Genomic DNA, 16,384 nt, shown 5'->3' with positions numbered 1-16,384 from the left:
TCCATGGGATGGGTGCTGTGATAGCAGGTAAAGCTGCCATCTGCAGCGCAGGCATCCCATATGGGCAGGAATTCATGTTTTTGCTGTTCCACTTCTGACCCAGCTCCTTGCCAATGACCTGGAAAAAGCAGCGGGAGATGGCCCAAGCGCTTGGACCCCTGCTGCCCATGTGGGAGACCTGGGTGAAGCTCCTGGCTCCTGGATTTGGCCTGGGTAGTACTGGCTGCTGTGGCCATCTGGGGAGTGAACTAGTAGAAGATTCTCTCTCTCTGTTTCTCCCTCTCTCTCTGTAACTCTGTTTTTAAAATAAATGAATCTTTTAAAAAAAAAATCATTAAAAAGGGCCCGGTGCCATGGCTCACTTGGCTAATCCTCTGCCTGTGGCTTCGGCATCCCATATGGGCATCAGGTTCTAGCTCTGGTTGCCCCTCTTCCAGTCCAGCTCTCTGCTGTGGCCCGGGAGTGCAGTGGAGGATGGCCCAAGTGCTTGGGCCCCTGCACCGCATGGGAGACCGGCAGGAGGCGCCTGGCTTCTGGCTTCGGATCGGCGCAGTGCCGGCTGTGACAGTGATTTGGGGGTGGGGGGTGTGAACTGATGGAAGGAAGACCTTTCTCTCTGTCTCTCCCTCTCTCTGTCTGTAACTCTGTCAAATAAATAAATAAGTAATGTAAAAAAAATCATTAAAAAAAGAAGAGTTGTGTCCATGCCATCCATGGGTGACCTGGATTGAGTCTCAACTCTTGGCTTTGGCCCCACCCATTTGCCCAGTTCTAGCTGCTGTGGGCATTTGGGTCAGTAGTTTGAAGCTGTCTTGTCTCTGCCTCTTGAATAAATTAAAAAACAACAAAATCAAAAATGTCCACCCTAAACTAGATATACACTGTATGTGTGAATATTCCTTCCTTATGCCATCACTCAGTTTTCTGACTTCAGTTTTGGTCATCTTAAATACAGATGTAGCTAACAGTATCAAAATGGATCTCAGAGGCCACAACTTAATATTTTATTGTCACTGTCTATATTAAACATCTTTTATTGTCATGTCTCATTGTGCAAAAATACAGTAAATCATGTCTATAAAAAAAACCAGGGCACCCTTGCTATGCATCTGGGTAAAGGTAGCATTAACAAAAAAAACCTCCTCACTGATGACAGTGGACTGAGGCTGGGAAGGCTGTCCTCATTGTGCTAAGAAGTCAACTGGATCAACTTTGCTAATGCCACACTTCAGCTACCAACACCAACTAAGGCACAGCAAGATGCAAATCTATAGGCAGCTGCACTCTGGGGACAGTCTCCTGCTGAGAGTGGAACTGTACCATCGTTTCACTTAACGCTGCTAAGACTCGGAATGACGACAGCATGAAAGACGCCGGATGTCTGGGAAAGGAGACAGGGAAGTGTGATCTGTAAGAATGTGGCTCATTTTCAAGACACAAGTTTATTTCTAAAAAAACAAACAATCTCTTGTGTACTGGACTCTCGGTTTCGTGTTCTGGTCTCAGAACTAGACGTACAACCCACAAGATGCTGTTGGTGACCGTGCATCCGGGTCTTTAAGAACCGCGGCTACACCAGCAGCTTGGTGACGTACTGGTACAGGCGTTCTGTGAACGCCTCCGCGGAGAACTTCTCCTTCACCCTGGCCCTGCCGGCTTGGCCCATCGTGGCCTTCAAGGAAGGTTCATGGATGAACTTTTCTATCGCTTCTGAGAAGTGCACTGGGTCAGGCTCACACAGAAAGCCCGTGACGCTGTGCACCACGGACTCCAGGGGGCCGCCCGAGTTCACGGCGATGACGGGGCACTGCATGTACATGGCCTCCAGGGGCACGATGCCGAAGTGCTCGTTGCTCGGCGTGTACAACACACACGTGCAGCCGTGGAGGAGGGCGATCTTCTGTCTGTCTGAGAAAGACCGCAGGAAGGTCACGGCCTGGCCGAGGTCGGCCCGCTGCACCAGGTTCTGCAGCTCCCGGTAGTGCTCCACGTTCTCCACGACTCGCTCGTCGTAACCGCCTGCCACGATCAGGTGTACCCTCTCCCAGTCCTGCGACGCCAGCCTGCCCCGCAGCTGCACCAGGGCTTCCAGCGCCAGCGTCAGGTTCTTCTTCCTCTCGAATCTGTTGATGGAGAGGAACAGGAACTTTTTCCCCTTGGGAACGAGGTCGTCGAGCTTGTCGGGGACAGCCGAGTCAAAGGCAGTGACATTCAACGACGGGTAGAGGACATCGGGGTCTATGTGAGACAGGGACTTGAAGGTTTCCTTGAAAATGGCGGCCGTGAACTGGCTGTTGACCAAGACGCAGTCGGCCAGGCCGGTGGTGTACTCCTCCAGCCAGTCGATGGGGGCCCTATAGAGCCGCTTCAGGAGGGAGTCTCTGCTGGTGAGCAGCAGGTCCGGGAAGTGACAGTAGAACAGGACCTTCTTGCGCCGTCTGGCCAGCTTGAACACTGGGATGCAGGCGGACACCTGGTAAAGCACAAAGAAGCCGCAGGTTAAGGGACTGGCAAGTCAGCTTCTGCCAGACCAAATCACGCAGGCGGCCTGCTGCGCCGTGGGCGCCTCGTGGCCAATGTCTGATTCTGCTCTGTGCCCGCCTGGCTCTCACCAGCACAGCGCCTGCGCGGGGGCAGGCGGAGGCTTGCCGGACAGGTGCACACTCGAAGAGCTGCACGACTAGTGGCTTCCTCTAAAACAGCGCTTTGAACTGAAGGCAAATCAAAACCTCATAGCATTAGAAAGTTTTTTTAAGGTGCAATCAATCCTAATATCTTTTCTTTATCCCAAATTATCATTTTCAAACATAACCCACACTAAAAGTATTGAGATCCTTTTGTTGTTGTCATCATCTTTTTTTTTTCCTCCCACACACATTAAACCTTCAAAATCAGGTTTGTATTTCACACCTCGGCACATCTCAGCTTGGCCACTTTTCAAGTGCCTGACAGCCACACGTGGCTAGTGGCTCCTGTACCGGAGAGTGCAGCTCTAAGTCATTCTTCTAAGGAGCTTAAGGACGAACTCCAGGAGCTCACGCGACAGGCTCTGTCACTGAAGACCGACAGGGCTCGAATCTGCTCTACTATCTGACTGCGACCGAGCTGGTTTCCTCTTCTTAACACGGTGACAATTACAGTCAGAAAACCCCACAGTTTCTGTGATTGTTAATGCACTAGTACATATGCAATGCTGGAGAGTAACACATAGCACGTGCTCACTAAAATATTAACCACGGTCATTCCTGAACAGAAACTACTGCTGGCCTTACTGAGACTTTCCGGTTGGGTAAACGTCACCAATCAGTTAATCCCCACCTCACTTAACACCGGAGGCAGCTGAGCTCTGGGAATTCTGTGTAACTCATCTGCAGTGACCGGGTTACAGCAACCCGCACAGAACTCGAGTCGAGGTCTCTACTCGCCACAGTGTCGGCCGCCTCAGGCTTACTGAGCCAAGCAGCCTGTCTGGTAACTGTCCAATTACCTGCTTACTAAGTAGGAGCTTCGGCAGAAGCAAGGATGCTCCAGAGTAACCCGGAAATCCTAAGTGAAGACACACACGGGCGGTGCCATTTCCACCTTCAGATCTGGCAAAGGTTACGGGGCTGATGACGCCCCGAGCGGACCAGAGTGTGCAGCGACCGGCTCCATCACACGTCCTGACACGGTCAAGCCACACGACGTCTTTGGGAGCTAAATCTGCCAATAACTAAACCGTTCTCCTGCTCACCAACTTGACTTCTAGGAATGTTCCTCAGAAGACATGCTTGCAGAAAGTACAAATCTAAGCCCAAAGGTAAGGGAGAATCATTGATGTGTTCCTGAAAACCTGGTCAGAAGGCACAATGCGTGGCACACGACAAGTCCACAAGAGAAGAGCGGATTCCAGTCAGGACAAAGGATGAGGTGGCTCTCTAACACGGATGGATAAGGAGGTTCCAGACAGAAACTTCTGTGGTTAAAAAAAAAAACCAAGGTGCCGGTATGTCATTATCCCGATTATTTACAAATAAGAAAGTACATCTGTAAACACATGCACGCACGCACGCTGGTGTAGCCACAATTTCAGGTAGGATACAGAAGTTCGGCTATCTTCACAGAGTGAGGACTTTTTACACTATATTCTTTCACAGTATTTGCGTTGTCAGTTCCGAGCAAATGTTGCTTTTTAAATTAAAAAAACTTTCTGAGGGAGGGGGTAGTACACTAAAAAAAAAAAAAAATCTAGAAAAGTTACAGAGCAGGTGGACAATCATTTCCCAAAGTCAAGACCTGGACGTCTCCCCAGGCCCCTGGGAGCCACGTTAGCGCTGGCGGTGGTGAGGGGCGGACGGTGTTCAGCTTGGTGTGGCCACCTTGGCACCGCGGGGACCGCGAGGACAGCGGCGCGCGTGCGGCCCGGAAGTAGTCACCAGAAGTGTTGGCGAAGAGCGAAGACCACGCAGGAGCCGCCCCCAAGGGGAAGGTGCCTGACGTCCAAGGCTACCGATTCTCAGGGCGACCCCCACTCGCTCACAGCCGCCCACCGCCCCAGCTCAAATGCAGATCCCCGGGCTGCAGCTTCCTCACCTGGTCACACACCACCACGTCGAACTCCTCGTCGGCGAGGAACAGCACGTAGAGCGCCAGGAAGATCATGCGCACGTAGGCGCAGACGGCGGCGCCGCGGCCGCCCCAGCCCAGGCTGCGCGGCAGCCAGTCCCCAGCGCAGCGCACCGGCAGCTCGCGGCTCTCAGCGAAGCAGTGGCTCGGGTCGTAATGCGCCGTCCAGATCTTCACGCGACATCCGCGCGCCTGCAACGCCAGCGCCGCATCCAGCACCAGCCGCTCGGCGCCGCCCACGCCCAGGTCCGGGTGCAGGAACAGCACCGACGGCTTGGGACCCGGGTCCCAGTCCCGGCCCCGCGTCTCCGCCATGGCACGGAAGCCAAGCCGATCTCAGATGGGGTGCGGGGGGGTGGGGCTTCCGCGCAAGCTCCGCCCCCTTGGCCGCGGTGGACCAGTGCGCGTCGACCCCGCCCCGCCGTGCGTGCGTCTGTTAGGCCACATCAGCGCAAATCTGTGGGCGCCTAAGCATAGCCGGAGGAAAATTCTCGTCTGACCTTAGCTATATCCTCGCTCAGGTAGGAATTGGGCCCTACGAAGGAAGCTGAAATCCACTGGAGAGAGATGGAAGGTCTGTAGTTCCAAGTCAGCGGCGAACCAAGTTCTCTGTAGCAGAATTACTACAGGCAAATCCTTGGACAGCCCAGGCGTCCCTGGAGCCGGCGAGGACCCTGCCAGGCAGTCTGGGGGCGGGGCCTGAGGCAATCTCTCCTGCGGCCGGTGCTTTGCTGGCCCCGGTGCTCTCCGGCAGTCTTCCTCGGCGTCCCGACAACCTCCAGAATGGTACGGCTACCCCCACCTCCTCTTCCGCATCTCCCAGGCCCGCTGAGTCCCGCCTAGTCCTGGCCTTTCATCCCGGCTCCCTTGCTTTCCCCAGCCTCCCGTTTGGGTGTGGGTCTCAGAGCCGGGGGTCTGAGGTCCGGTTCGCTTCGCTCACCCGTCCATCTGTCTGCTTTTACAGCCAGGTCCGACCCCCAGCGGCACTAACGTGGGCTCCTCAGGACGCTCTCCTAGCAAAGCAGTGGCCGCGCGTGCGGCGGGATCCACCGTCCGGCAGAGGTGAGGACCCGGGACCGGCTGGGTGGCGGACTCGGCGAGGCGGGGCCCGAGGAGTCTCTGGTCGCGGGGCGGAGGCTAAGACGCGAAAGGGGAAATCGAGGCTCAAGTGGCTTGGCCGCGGGGGTAGTGAAGGCCCCTGGGGAGGCAGGCAGCATGGTCTTCCCGTGGCTCAGCTGGCGGGTGTTAACTCTTAGAGGAGCAAAGCGGAAGGGGTGTCCTTAAGTTGGAGCCTGTGGGCCGGAGCCTTTTCGGGGGGTCTCCTACACACAGCGTGGTCGACACGAAACTCTGCCGCACCCCTGCTCCCCCACCCCCGAGTTACGTGTCCTCACTTCTATACTCTCTGCTCCGTGCCCCTCTACCCAGAGCCGGGGACTTGGATCCTTCTTAGGCTCGCTGACCCTGCAGGCGTATGCCAGGCTTGACTTTCTACTGGAAAACCTTTGTTAGTTCTCCCCTCCGCCGTTTCTGCCGCCCAGTTTCGCTGTGAGCCTGTCTGCTGTCGCCTTGCTCGGGGACACGTCTCTGCGGCGCTGCCATTCCAGTGCACTGTGCGTTACTCTTCTGCCAAGGAGGGGCTATACCAAGGGGATCCTTTAACACACACACACACCCATTCTGTGATCCAGCGCTATTGAGCTGACTACCATTTTCGGAGCTCAGAAGCCACCGAGGCTGTTGGCGGGGGTGGTGTCCTCTGGAGGCCTTTACTGCCCGCAGGCAGCAGGAGCTGCTGGTCTCCCCCTGTGCTGCCGGGGAGTTTTGTCCCGTTGGACTTTGATAGACTGCCCCACTCATGTCTTTCCCCAGCTCTTACCTTAAGTCCTGACACCACCGATGATGAAGGAGTCCAGCGCCCTGTTGAAGGAAGCAGTCGGGCTTTGTCTGGGGAGGAGGGGGGACCCCGCACGGGATCGGGTAGTGATCCTTCACCACGTGAAGGCAGTGGGAGATCTGGTGATAGGAACTTTTGTGAAACGTTCCAGCTCAGTACCTAGAGATCCTGGGACCGTCAGAAATAGGAAGATGAGTGTGAACAGTTGTGTCTCCCATCCCCAAGAAGGTCAAGGGAAGTACAAGCCATGGTTTAGGTCATATGGCTTCCAGGGCTGTCCTGTGCCCACTGTGGCTTTCAGATGTTCTTGGGACCAGAATGGAAAGCACGTCCTTGGAGAATGGTTCTGGTCAGTAACAAGTAGTACTGAGACACAGAAGCTTGGCCATCTGAGAATTTGTTTTTAGGTTTTAAAAATTTATTCTGGAGTCAGAGACAGAGGAAGGACCCATCTTCTGATTAACCCCCCTCCCCCGAAATGCTCACAGCAGCCATACTGGACTGGGCTGAAGCTGGGAGCTGGGAGTTCAGTCCAGGTCTCCCTATGTGGGTAGCAGGGGCCCAACTACTTGAGCCATCACATACGGGGCTGACGCCATGGTGTAGTAAGCTGCTTCCACCTGTGGTGCCGGCATCCCCTATGGGCGCAGGTTCAAGTCCTGGCTGCTCTTCTTCCAATCCAGCTCTCTGCTATGGCCTGGGAAAGCAATAGAAGGTGGCCCAAGTCCTTGGGCCCCTGCGCCTGCATGGGAGACCTGGAAGAAGCCCCTGGCTCCAGGCTTTGGATCGGCCCAGCTCCAGCCATTGTGGCCAACTGGGGAGTGAGCCAGCAGATAGAAGATCTTTCTCTCTGTCTCTTCCTCTCTCTATAACTCTACCACTTAAATAAATAAAGTTTTTTAAAAAGCACATACGGTATTGGATGTAAATATAACAATCAAAGAAAAATGGAATAACCGGTACACAGGTGGAAGGCAGAGCTTAAGCATGTGAGGAGAGATGCAGTTTCTGAAGTTGTGGGTTTTGGTATCACCTTTTTTTTTTTTTTTTGACAGGCAGAGTGGATAGTGAGAGAGAGAGACAGAGAGAAAGGTCTTCCTTTTTGCCATTGGTTCACCCTCCAATGGCCGCTGCGGCCAGCGTATCTCACTGATCCGAAGCCAGGAGCCAGGTGCTTCTCCTGGTCTCCCATGGGGTGCAGGGCCCAAGGACTTGGGCCATCCTCCCCTGCCTTCCCGGGCCATAGCAGAGAGCTGGCCTGGAAGAGAGGCAACCGGGATAGAATCCGGCGCCCCGACCGGGACTAGAACCTGGTGTGCCGGCGCCGCAAGGCAGAGGATTAGCCTGTTAAGCCACGGTGCCGGCCAGTATCACCTTTTAAGATCCAGCGTGGCAGGGTCAGTGTAGCTAGACAGACTGTGGTTGTGTGCGTGGGGAGACCCTGTGCTATGCCCTTCTGGAGTTTTGGCGCTAAGTAGGTATGCACAGTGTACTGTGAGTGTCTGCTGACTGCGTCTGTGCGTAGGAAGACGGTTAATGGCGGTGCTTTGCATTGCGTGGTCTGCAGATTTGCGCTCTTGCTCAGTGAGGTGACAAAAAACTGTGGAATGAAAGTTCAGACTGGGTCTCCAGTCCTTGCTGGCTTTGTGTGCCCTAAAGGGAAGTTGCGGTGGGGATGGGGGAGCAGTAAAGCAAGGTGAGGAGACTGTGGCAGTGTAGCTGGGAAGCCCCGCCCAGCGCTCAAGCAGGGGCTGTGAGATGGTGCAGGAGGCGGGATACTGAGGGTTGCCAGCTGGGTCCTGAGGGTCTGCTATGAGCCCGGTGCAGTTTTAGCTCGGAGGATTGTTCTCTCAACCCGGTGTCCTTGTGAACCTTGATGTGCAGTGTGGGAGACCCTAAGCAAGGCAAACAGTGGGATTTCGGGCAGTGAGGGCTATGGAGAAGTGCGAAGCAGGGTGGAGGGCGGGGAATTGTGGGGCTGGGGCAAGGCGGGCAGTTGCTTTAGGTGGGCTGTTCGGAGCAGGTGGCCTTGGGGAGAGAACTGAGAGAAGCAAGGGAGCAGATGGCGCAGGGTCTAGGGAGGACTACTGTCCGAGGCAGGAGGTGTGGTGAGAGGGGAGACTTGCCGGTGACCTGGGCTTCTCAAGGAGCACCGGCACTGGGTGTGTGGATGGTTAGGAAAACCGTCGTGCCACGGCAGAGGAGGGGGGCGCGGCCTCATGGTCGCCAGAGGGAAACGTGGGAGATGGAAGCAGGCTCTGTGCTGGACCCCTGCCTCCTCGCTTCCCGGTAAAGGAGCACATCCTGCTGTGCACTAGGGACCCTGGGTCTCCAGTCCTGTGCAGATGCAAGGCATCAGTTTTCCCATGGGAAAAGTTATACAAATGGAGTTGCAGGTTCCCAAGCCACTGTGTAGCCCATAGTCAATGTCTCTGAAATACAGCGCATGCAGTAAACCAACCTCAGTCATTGTGTGACACGGATTGCTTTCAGGGCTCTACCGTGAGCCTAGCGCTTGTGCTGGAACTCAGACCAGCACCAGGACTCCATCACACCGCGGGGCAACCTCCGGGAGCTCCAGACAGCACTGCCTGCATCCAGGCGCTGGGGTCGAGGCCGTGTGGGGTCAGCTGGGCGCTGGGACCTGAGTTGGGAGCAAGGTGGGAAGAGATGGGAGGGATGGGGGTTTGCTTCCCTTTCCTCCCGACCTGCCCTTCTGTTTGTCAAAATTCCAGGCTTCCCGTCCCACACATGCAGAATGGGGCTGCGGGAGGGTGTTCTGGGATTTGGTTAATGGTAGGGGCAGGATGGGGAGGGCTTTCCCTCTCTCCTCTTCCCACCTCCCCAACTGAGACTTCTGAGTTGGTGATAAATGGGCTGAAGAAGATCCCTTTTGACCTCCTTTTTCATGGCTTCGCCCATCCCATAGTGCACCGCTCTCGCGGGGCAATCTGAGCAGCCAGGGTTGGGGTCACGCTGCATGGAGGGAGAGGTGCTGTGACCCAGGGCTTCTCCAGACAGGGCGGAGAGAGCTGCAGGGCCTGTTCCTGGCCAAGGAGTGAGTGCCGCTCAGCGCCTTGTGTCTCCTGGGGGCTATTCTGTGTTGCTCCTCCCACAACCTTCCTCCCCTGCGTTTCCCACATCCTGAAGACACATTTCCTAAAATGTATATTCTTCTTATTTTCAAACCTTAATATTATTACAGCATACTGCTTTTTGTTTCTTGCCATAAATACAGTCATTTTAAAACACATCTTTAAAGTAGTTATTAAAACACATTTTTAAAGTAGTTATTTTAAGGTCAGATTATATGGATTCAGGGCATTTTTAAACGGGTGTATACCTGGCTTCACATGAAGAGAAATGGAAGTGCGCTGTGCAAGTGAGGTGGCCGGTGTGGGCAGGCGCCTGGCCCTGCCATCCAGCTCGGCCCCAGCCTGCGCTGCCGTCCTGACGCTTTGCCCAGCCTCTGCCCAGCCTGTGTTCCTCGTGTATACAGTGGTCACGTGACGACTGTGCAGGGTTATTGTGGGCCTTGGCGTGTGCTGGCGCTCAGTCCTGGAGGTTCCGGCCAGAGGAGTGAGAGCAGGAGTGTGAGTGGGCCAAGCGTGGCGTGTGGCGCGATGCCGTCATCGGGGTTTCTGAGAACAGGCTCCCGGTAACACTGTCTTCTCCGACAGGAAGAATGCCAGCTGTGGGACAAGGAGCGCGGGCCGCACGACCTCCGCCGGCACCGGGGGCATGTGGCGGTTCTACACCGAAGACTCCCCCGGGCTCAAAGTGTAAGTTTGGCCGCACCCGTGTGCTGCCCCGTGTCAGCAGGCAGCCCAGCGCTGACCGCCCCCGTCCCCTGGCACTTGCTCCCGCGAGATGTGCAGTGCACAGACATTTCATGGGGGTTTGCCTGTTGAACAGCCAGTTAGACAGTTTAGGGCCTGGGATGACACTGTTCATGTGGGAGTGAAGAGGGGACGATCTGCACGTAGCTGTGTCACAGTGAATGATGGGAGCCGAGAGAACTGGAGGGAGAGCACTTAACTCGATGAAATTGCTCTTCGCGTGTGTTCCCGCCCCACGCTAGAATTAGGAACATCCATCTGAACAGGAGTTGCCAGACTTTGCAGAGTTCTGGAGGCGTAGCTGGAACGATTTCGGCCTGATGGAAGGCTTTCCCCATCAGGCCCTGGTCCCGAAGGCCCCTTGGCCGCCTGGCCTGGTGGGTGGTGCGTAGACACTGCAGGCCCCGGGCCTGGGAGGGCTCACTGCATGCAGGGGGCTGGACATCTGGGCCCCCCCACCCTCACCCCGAGGCCTTGCTTGCCTCACTGCCCGAGATCTGGTTCTGTGCGGCAGACTCGGTCCTGCGGCTTCTGTTAGGGTTGCCTGCACAGTGCCACTGCTCACAGCTCTTCCCCTGCTGAACCAGTGGGTGAGGAGTTGGCATAGCGGCAGCTCTCCTCTGTGTAGCACGAGGTGCTTTGCCATGAACTTCCAGCACCTGTTTCCAAGTTGGCCTGTGCCGCTGTCCCGTGAGAAGGGAGATGCGCCATCTTGAGATGAGGAAGCTCAGGTTCAGAGAGGCAGAGTGACCTGCTTGAAGACAGACAGCAAGGGAGGGGCCAGATGCTCTGTTAAATCCCACAGGCTCCCATACTTCCTTTCAGGTAGCAGAGACAGAATTGGGTTAAGTTGGATCGGTTCAGTTCCTGTGAGCCGCAGCGTGGCTTGGACCCTTTAGTTTGCAAAGCTTCCCTGGAGCTCTTGAGACTTGGCATTTATTGATTTTTTTTTTTCCCTGTTACATTGGAGACTTGTATGGTGAAGTGGGAATGTATTTAGGAAGTAATTTTCGGGGTCGGGGTGCTTGAGTTGGCATTCTGACACCTCTTGGTCTTTGTTAGAAGTGATTTTTCCTGGTATTTCAGAGAGCTTTTGGAGCCCGTTGCCGCTCAGTGTCTGAGGGGCCTACTGCACACCCTCTGTAAGCAGCTGGTGCAGGCTGCTGTGTGGGTGTCGGCCTCGTGCCCTTGTGCCCTCGTGCTCTGGGCTTCCTGCTGCTGTGCAGGGTGCCGGCCGCCCCTGCAGGATTGAAGCCGTTTGGCTGGGTGTCACAAACCACATTCTCAGCCCCTCGGGACAGGAGGTTTTGGTGAAAGGACGCAGTTGGGGATTCTTCCCTGCACTTCCACAGCTTGGAGCCACAAGCAACATCTTAGAACTGCAGTTTGTCTTTTTCTAGGAGTTTAGAATTTTTGCAGGTTGATGATAATAGCATTTCCTGCCGCTTACTGGAAGCCTGAGGTGCATGTCTGTTGTTTTATGTAACAGCCGAGCAGCCCTGTGGGAGACGTTGCCGCTGTACAGCCGAAGGCGCAGGCCCGCAGTGCCAGCCTGGGAGTGGGAGCTGGTCGCCATCGCCTGCTCTCCGACAGCCCGAGGCGCTTGCTGCTGCTCCTCTGATGTGGCCGTGCAGTGAGGGTGTGATCAAGGCTCTGCCCACGGCCTTTTCTGTTGGTTGGCTCCTGTAGTTGCACGAATTTTGGAAGAAGGAAATAGGAGTGTAGGAAGGCTTTTGATCTCCATGCATCTTTCGCCCCGTGACCTCCCTGGAGTGACGTCCATGGCTTTGGTGACTACGAAGAGTCCTTTCCTGTGGTTTCTTCCGTCCTCTGCTCCCTGGTTGTATTTGGGAGGTAAAGTGAGATGTCTTGAGTTCTCCAAAGCTGGTGTTGGCAGGAAGCGTCAGAGAGGCGGGCTCTGTGCTGTCTCGCCACAGGCACATCCCAGCCCCGGGTGTGAAAAACGTGTAGGCGGGGAAGGGCTGACGAGTCAAGCCGGTTTCCTTTTTGCTGTGGAAAGGTGGGAACCTGGTGGTGGTCAGATGAGCAGCGTGTGTGGGGTCGCTGCCCTCTGTGTAGCGGGGGTCCTCGGACTCTCTGAGCCTCGGTTCCCGCAGGCAAAAATGGGATTAATGCTTGTCGTCGAGCTCAAGTGGGCTCCTGTGTTTGGAAATACTTTGTAAATTAGGTAGTGTGCTGCTCACTTTCGTAAATCCAGTACGTTGTAGTTAGACCATGAAGGGTGTCTTTAGGTAAGTGTGGAGCTGAGGAAGAAAGTTTGGCAGTTGGGCCATTTGTACTTAGAGAGTTTGGGAGTTTTTGTTCACTTCTGGGACGTATTGGATACATGAAACTAGAGAGACTGGTGTCTTGGAGAGACATGGGATCATTTCCTCTGTGCTTGGTTCGTTTCACTGAAGGGTAACGATCGTTTTCTGAACCACAGGGCCATCATCACTCTCAGAGAATCCACGTGATCCCTCAGGGAGTAGTTTAAAGTGTTGTAAATAATGTTCCAGACTCTCGTCCCCCCCTCCCCCTCCCCCTGGCAGTCTGCAGTGTTCCGTGTGTAACCCGCGTTGTTACTGAAGGACGTGTGCCTTCTTCTGATTTCCAGCGGCCCTGTTCCAGTGTTGGTTATGAGTCTCCTGTTCATCGCTTCCGTGTTTATGTTGCACATTTGGGGCAAGTACACTCGTTCCTAGATTCGGCTACACCCATCTGTCATCTGAAGAAGAAGGAAGAAATCCCAGCGTATCTTGGACCAAAAGTACAGTGATTTTTCTGTTCACGAGAAAGAAATTTTCTGTAAGCTTATTGTTTTACAGGGAGTGTAAGAATTAATGTTGAGAAATCTGTTTTTTTCTATGACTAATAAACTTTTTAATTCATTTATACCAAGTCTGATTGCTGGTGTCTCACTCCAGGGCCTGTCATCTCCCTGCCGTTAGAGTCACAGGTAAATATAGAAAATAGGTCTTATGATGCTCTGCTCTGCTCGATTGACAGTTTATACGGCCGTGAGTCGTTCAATCTCAGATAATGTAATTGGCCTTGGCTGGTTTTCTCCAAGGTGTTTCTGTCCTGGTGATTGTCATTTTGGGTATTCTGTGGTTTTCCCGAAGTGTGCCTGTGACTCCATCAGGCAGATTGTGTTCAGAGGCAGCTGGAACCGGGGGACCATTCAAAGAAATCAAAAGCTAGAAATCTTGGACAAGTGTTTGCTCATTCTGTTCTGTCTTTGAAACCACAGATAACACTTTGTTGCTTCTTTCTCCCATTTAAAAAAGAAATTCTCATTCATTTGTGAGACAGAGGCAGGTACATGCATATGCACGCACACACACATACATACAAAGACCGGGAGAGAGGGGAGAGAACTCCCACCTGCCGGCGTGTTCCCCCAGTGCCTGCAATGGCTGGGGCTGGGCCAGGCTTAAGCCGGGAACCAGGAGCTGGGATCGCAGTCCAGGTCTCCAGAGTCGGTGGCAGGGGCCCGACTGCTTGAGCCGTCACTGGCTGCCTTGTTGCCTCTTGCAGTCTGCACTGATGGGAAGCTGGAGTCGAGGCCAAAGCCAGGAACCGAACTCGGGTGTCCTGATGCAGGTGGCAATTATCTTTTTTTTTTAATGCAGAATTTTTTTTTTATGATTTTATTTATTTGAAAGAGTTACAGAGAGAGGTAGATTTAGAGAGAGTCTTTCATCTGCTGGTTCACTCCTCAAATGGTCGCAGTGGCCAGAGCTGAGCTGATCTGAAGCTAGGAGCTCCTTTCCGGGTGTCCCACATGGGTGCAGGGGCACAAGGACTTGGGCCATGTTCCACTGCCTTCCCAGGTGCGTTGGCAGGGAGCAGGATCGTAAGCACTCATGGGATGCTGGTGCTGCAGGCCGGGGCTTTAGCCTGCTGCACCACAGCGCCAGCCCCTGGGTAGTGGTTATCTTAACTGGTGTCTTAACCTAGTTTCCTCTTTCTTGCAGTTCTCCTGTGAATATAGACCATGTATCTCTTCTGACCTAACCTAATTTGAAAGAATTCATTTAATAAATTGGATTTTGAAAATTCAAGATTTTTTAAATCAGGGTATGCCACTATCTAGCATTTCTGCTCAGAGTTGATATAATTCCAACCAAAAATACAAGGTTTAGAGATTTTCCTTGGCTTATGCCACCATACTGGGTATAGGCATTTATCTTCTGGTAGGCCCTGGGCAGTACCAAGAATTGTGCAAAGGTAGCAGCACATTCCAGGAGCCCTGAACTCCCAGCTAGAGTTTCTGATGACTATAGGACCCCTATGAAGTACAGAAGCACAAAAGGATAGAGTATGCTGGTTAAAAACAGTAAGCCTGGGGCCAGTGCTGTGGCGCAGCGGGTTAATGCCCTGGCCTGAAGCACTGGCATCCCATATGGGCGCTGGTTCAAGACCGGCTGCTCCAGCTCTCTGCTATGGTCTGGGAAAGCAGTGGAAGATGGCCCAAGTCCTTGGGCCCCTGCATCCATGTGGGAGACCTGGAAGAAGCTCCTGGCTTCGGATGGGCGCAGCTCCAGCCATTGCAGCCAATTGGAGAGTGAACCAGCGGATGGAAGACCTCTCTCTCTGTAATTCTGACTTTCAAATAAATAAATCTTAAAACAAAAAACAAAACAAAAAAAAAAAGCAAGCGTATTTCAAAACAGTTCTTTAAACAGAAGTGGTCTGTTAATTTTTTTTAAGATTTATTTATTTATTTGAAAGAGTTACAGAGAAGGAGAGGCAGAGAGAGAGAATCTTTCATCCACTGGTTAACTCGCCAAATGGCCACAATAGCTGAAGCTGGGCCAATCAGGAGCCAGGATCTTCTTCCAGGTCTCCCAAATGGGTGCAAGCACTTAGACCATCTTCCACTGCTCTCTTAGACACATTAACAGGGAGTAGGATCAGAAGCAGTGCAGCTGGGACTCGAACCAGCAACCAAATGGGATGCCAGCACCACAGGCAGCAGCTTTACCTGCTATGCCACAGTGCCAGTCCCCAGAAGTGGTCTTATAAGTGTTTACTAAAATCCTAGCTGTGAGGTTGCCTCAGCCTCACAGTGTCCGATTTAGATGATGAAAATGTGTGTCTTTATAAAAAGCTTCCTAGGGCGTTGGGTAGGGGAGTAATGTTGTAAATCTTAACAAATGATGATTTTATTGGGGAAAAAAGCGATGAGAGAAAACTGGTGTCTTGGATCTTGCAAATTATTGTATGAGACAAGTGTCGTCCTGTTTTTTAAATGCAGGGGGAAAAAAATCTCAATTTCATTTAGGAGAAACTGAAGACGATAGTAACTATTGGAGTTTTCTCCCTGATGTTCAGGTTGATGGCATCAGTAATGGTGAAAAGTGATGCCTTGAATTTGGAAAAGAAATCTGTCCTGTCAACGAGCTGTGTGTTCTGTGGGGGAGAAGGTGCGGCCACACGGGGGAGCTCTTTGATCGTGGGGGGGTACCTTCTGCACCTGCTGCCTCACCACACTCTGGGGGCCTGATTGCCTGCAAGTGGCTGCATTTTCTGAGCTCACAATGTCAGAGGAGATCCTGATTTCAGTGGTGGGACAGGGAGGGGCTCCATTCAGCAGAAGGAGGAGAGGAAAAATTGGGGGTTGGGCGTGGAGATGTACAACACCTATTATGTCACTTCTTTTGGCTCTGATGATACGGTGCTCACACTGTAGCCCAGAAGCTTACTGTTCAAGCTCTTCCTCTTCTCAATTTTTTTTTATTGTGATAAAAAACACAGAAGATAGAAATTACTGTCTTAGCCATTTTGAAGCATACTGTTTGGTGTTGGCGGAGTTGTGCAGCCATCACCGCCGCCCGCCTCCAGAGCTCTTTGCCTCTTGCATGGCTGAAAGTCCCTGCCCCAGCCCCTGGCGGCCGTCACCCCACTTGCTGTCTCTGATTTTGACTGCTCTGGGGACCTCAACAATATTTGTCTTTTTGCTGCTGTCTCTGGTTTAGCACAACATCCTCGGGGATTCAACCCGCTGTGGCATCAGTCACAATTTCCTCCCTTTAAC

At 53.4% G+C, this 16,384-nt stretch overlaps 2 protein-coding genes across 2 annotated transcripts; one reads left to right on the top strand and one right to left on the bottom strand.

Moving 5' to 3' along the window:
• Positions 1-1,000: 1,000 nt before the first annotated feature.
• ALG2 (ALG2 alpha-1,3/1,6-mannosyltransferase) lies at positions 1,001-4,945 on the bottom strand. Its single transcript, XM_062207888.1, has 2 exons — positions 4,573-4,945; positions 1,001-2,473 (listed from the first exon to the last, which is right to left on the bottom strand). The coding sequence occupies exons 1-2, from the start codon at positions 4,918-4,920 to the stop codon at positions 1,571-1,573; spliced, it is 1,251 nt and encodes a 416-aa protein (XP_062063872.1). The 5' UTR covers positions 4,921-4,945; the 3' UTR covers positions 1,001-1,570.
• Positions 4,946-5,280: 335 nt separating this feature from the next.
• On the top strand, positions 5,281-13,236 carry SEC61B (SEC61 translocon subunit beta). Its single transcript, XM_062207886.1, has 4 exons — positions 5,281-5,391; positions 5,570-5,667; positions 10,183-10,284; positions 12,959-13,236. Exons 1-4 carry the CDS (start codon positions 5,389-5,391, stop codon positions 13,044-13,046), a joined length of 291 nt encoding a protein of 96 aa, XP_062063870.1. The 5' UTR covers positions 5,281-5,388; the 3' UTR covers positions 13,047-13,236.
• The last annotated feature ends 3,148 nt before the right edge of the window (positions 13,237-16,384 follow it).

This window comes from Lepus europaeus, chromosome 12 (assembly GCF_033115175.1).
Source record: "Lepus europaeus isolate LE1 chromosome 12, mLepTim1.pri, whole genome shotgun sequence".
NCBI classification, from domain to species: domain Eukaryota; kingdom Metazoa; phylum Chordata; class Mammalia; order Lagomorpha; family Leporidae; genus Lepus; species Lepus europaeus.
This window is presented reverse-complemented; position numbering and strand designations above follow the sequence as displayed.

What these genes read in the sequence shown, in the direction of transcription:
- SEC61B (XM_062207886.1), top strand. An exon ending in GGATCCACCGTCCGGCAGAG is followed by an intron (nt 5,668 to 10,182) that starts GTGAGGACCCGG and finishes CTTCTCCGACAG; the next exon opens with GAAGAATGCCAGCTGTGGGA. An exon ending in GACTCCCCCGGGCTCAAAGT is followed by an intron (nt 10,285 to 12,958) that starts GTAAGTTTGGCC and finishes TCTGATTTCCAG; the next exon opens with CGGCCCTGTTCCAGTGTTGG.
- ALG2 (XM_062207888.1), bottom strand. Translation starts at nt 4,920, where the DNA reads ATGGCGGAGACGCGGGGCCGGGACTGGGACCCGGGTCCCAAGCCGTCG. An exon ending in ACGTGGTGGTGTGTGACCAG is followed by an intron (nt 2,474 to 4,572) that starts GTGAGGAAGCTG and finishes GTGCTTTACCAG; the next exon opens with GTGTCCGCCTGCATCCCAGT.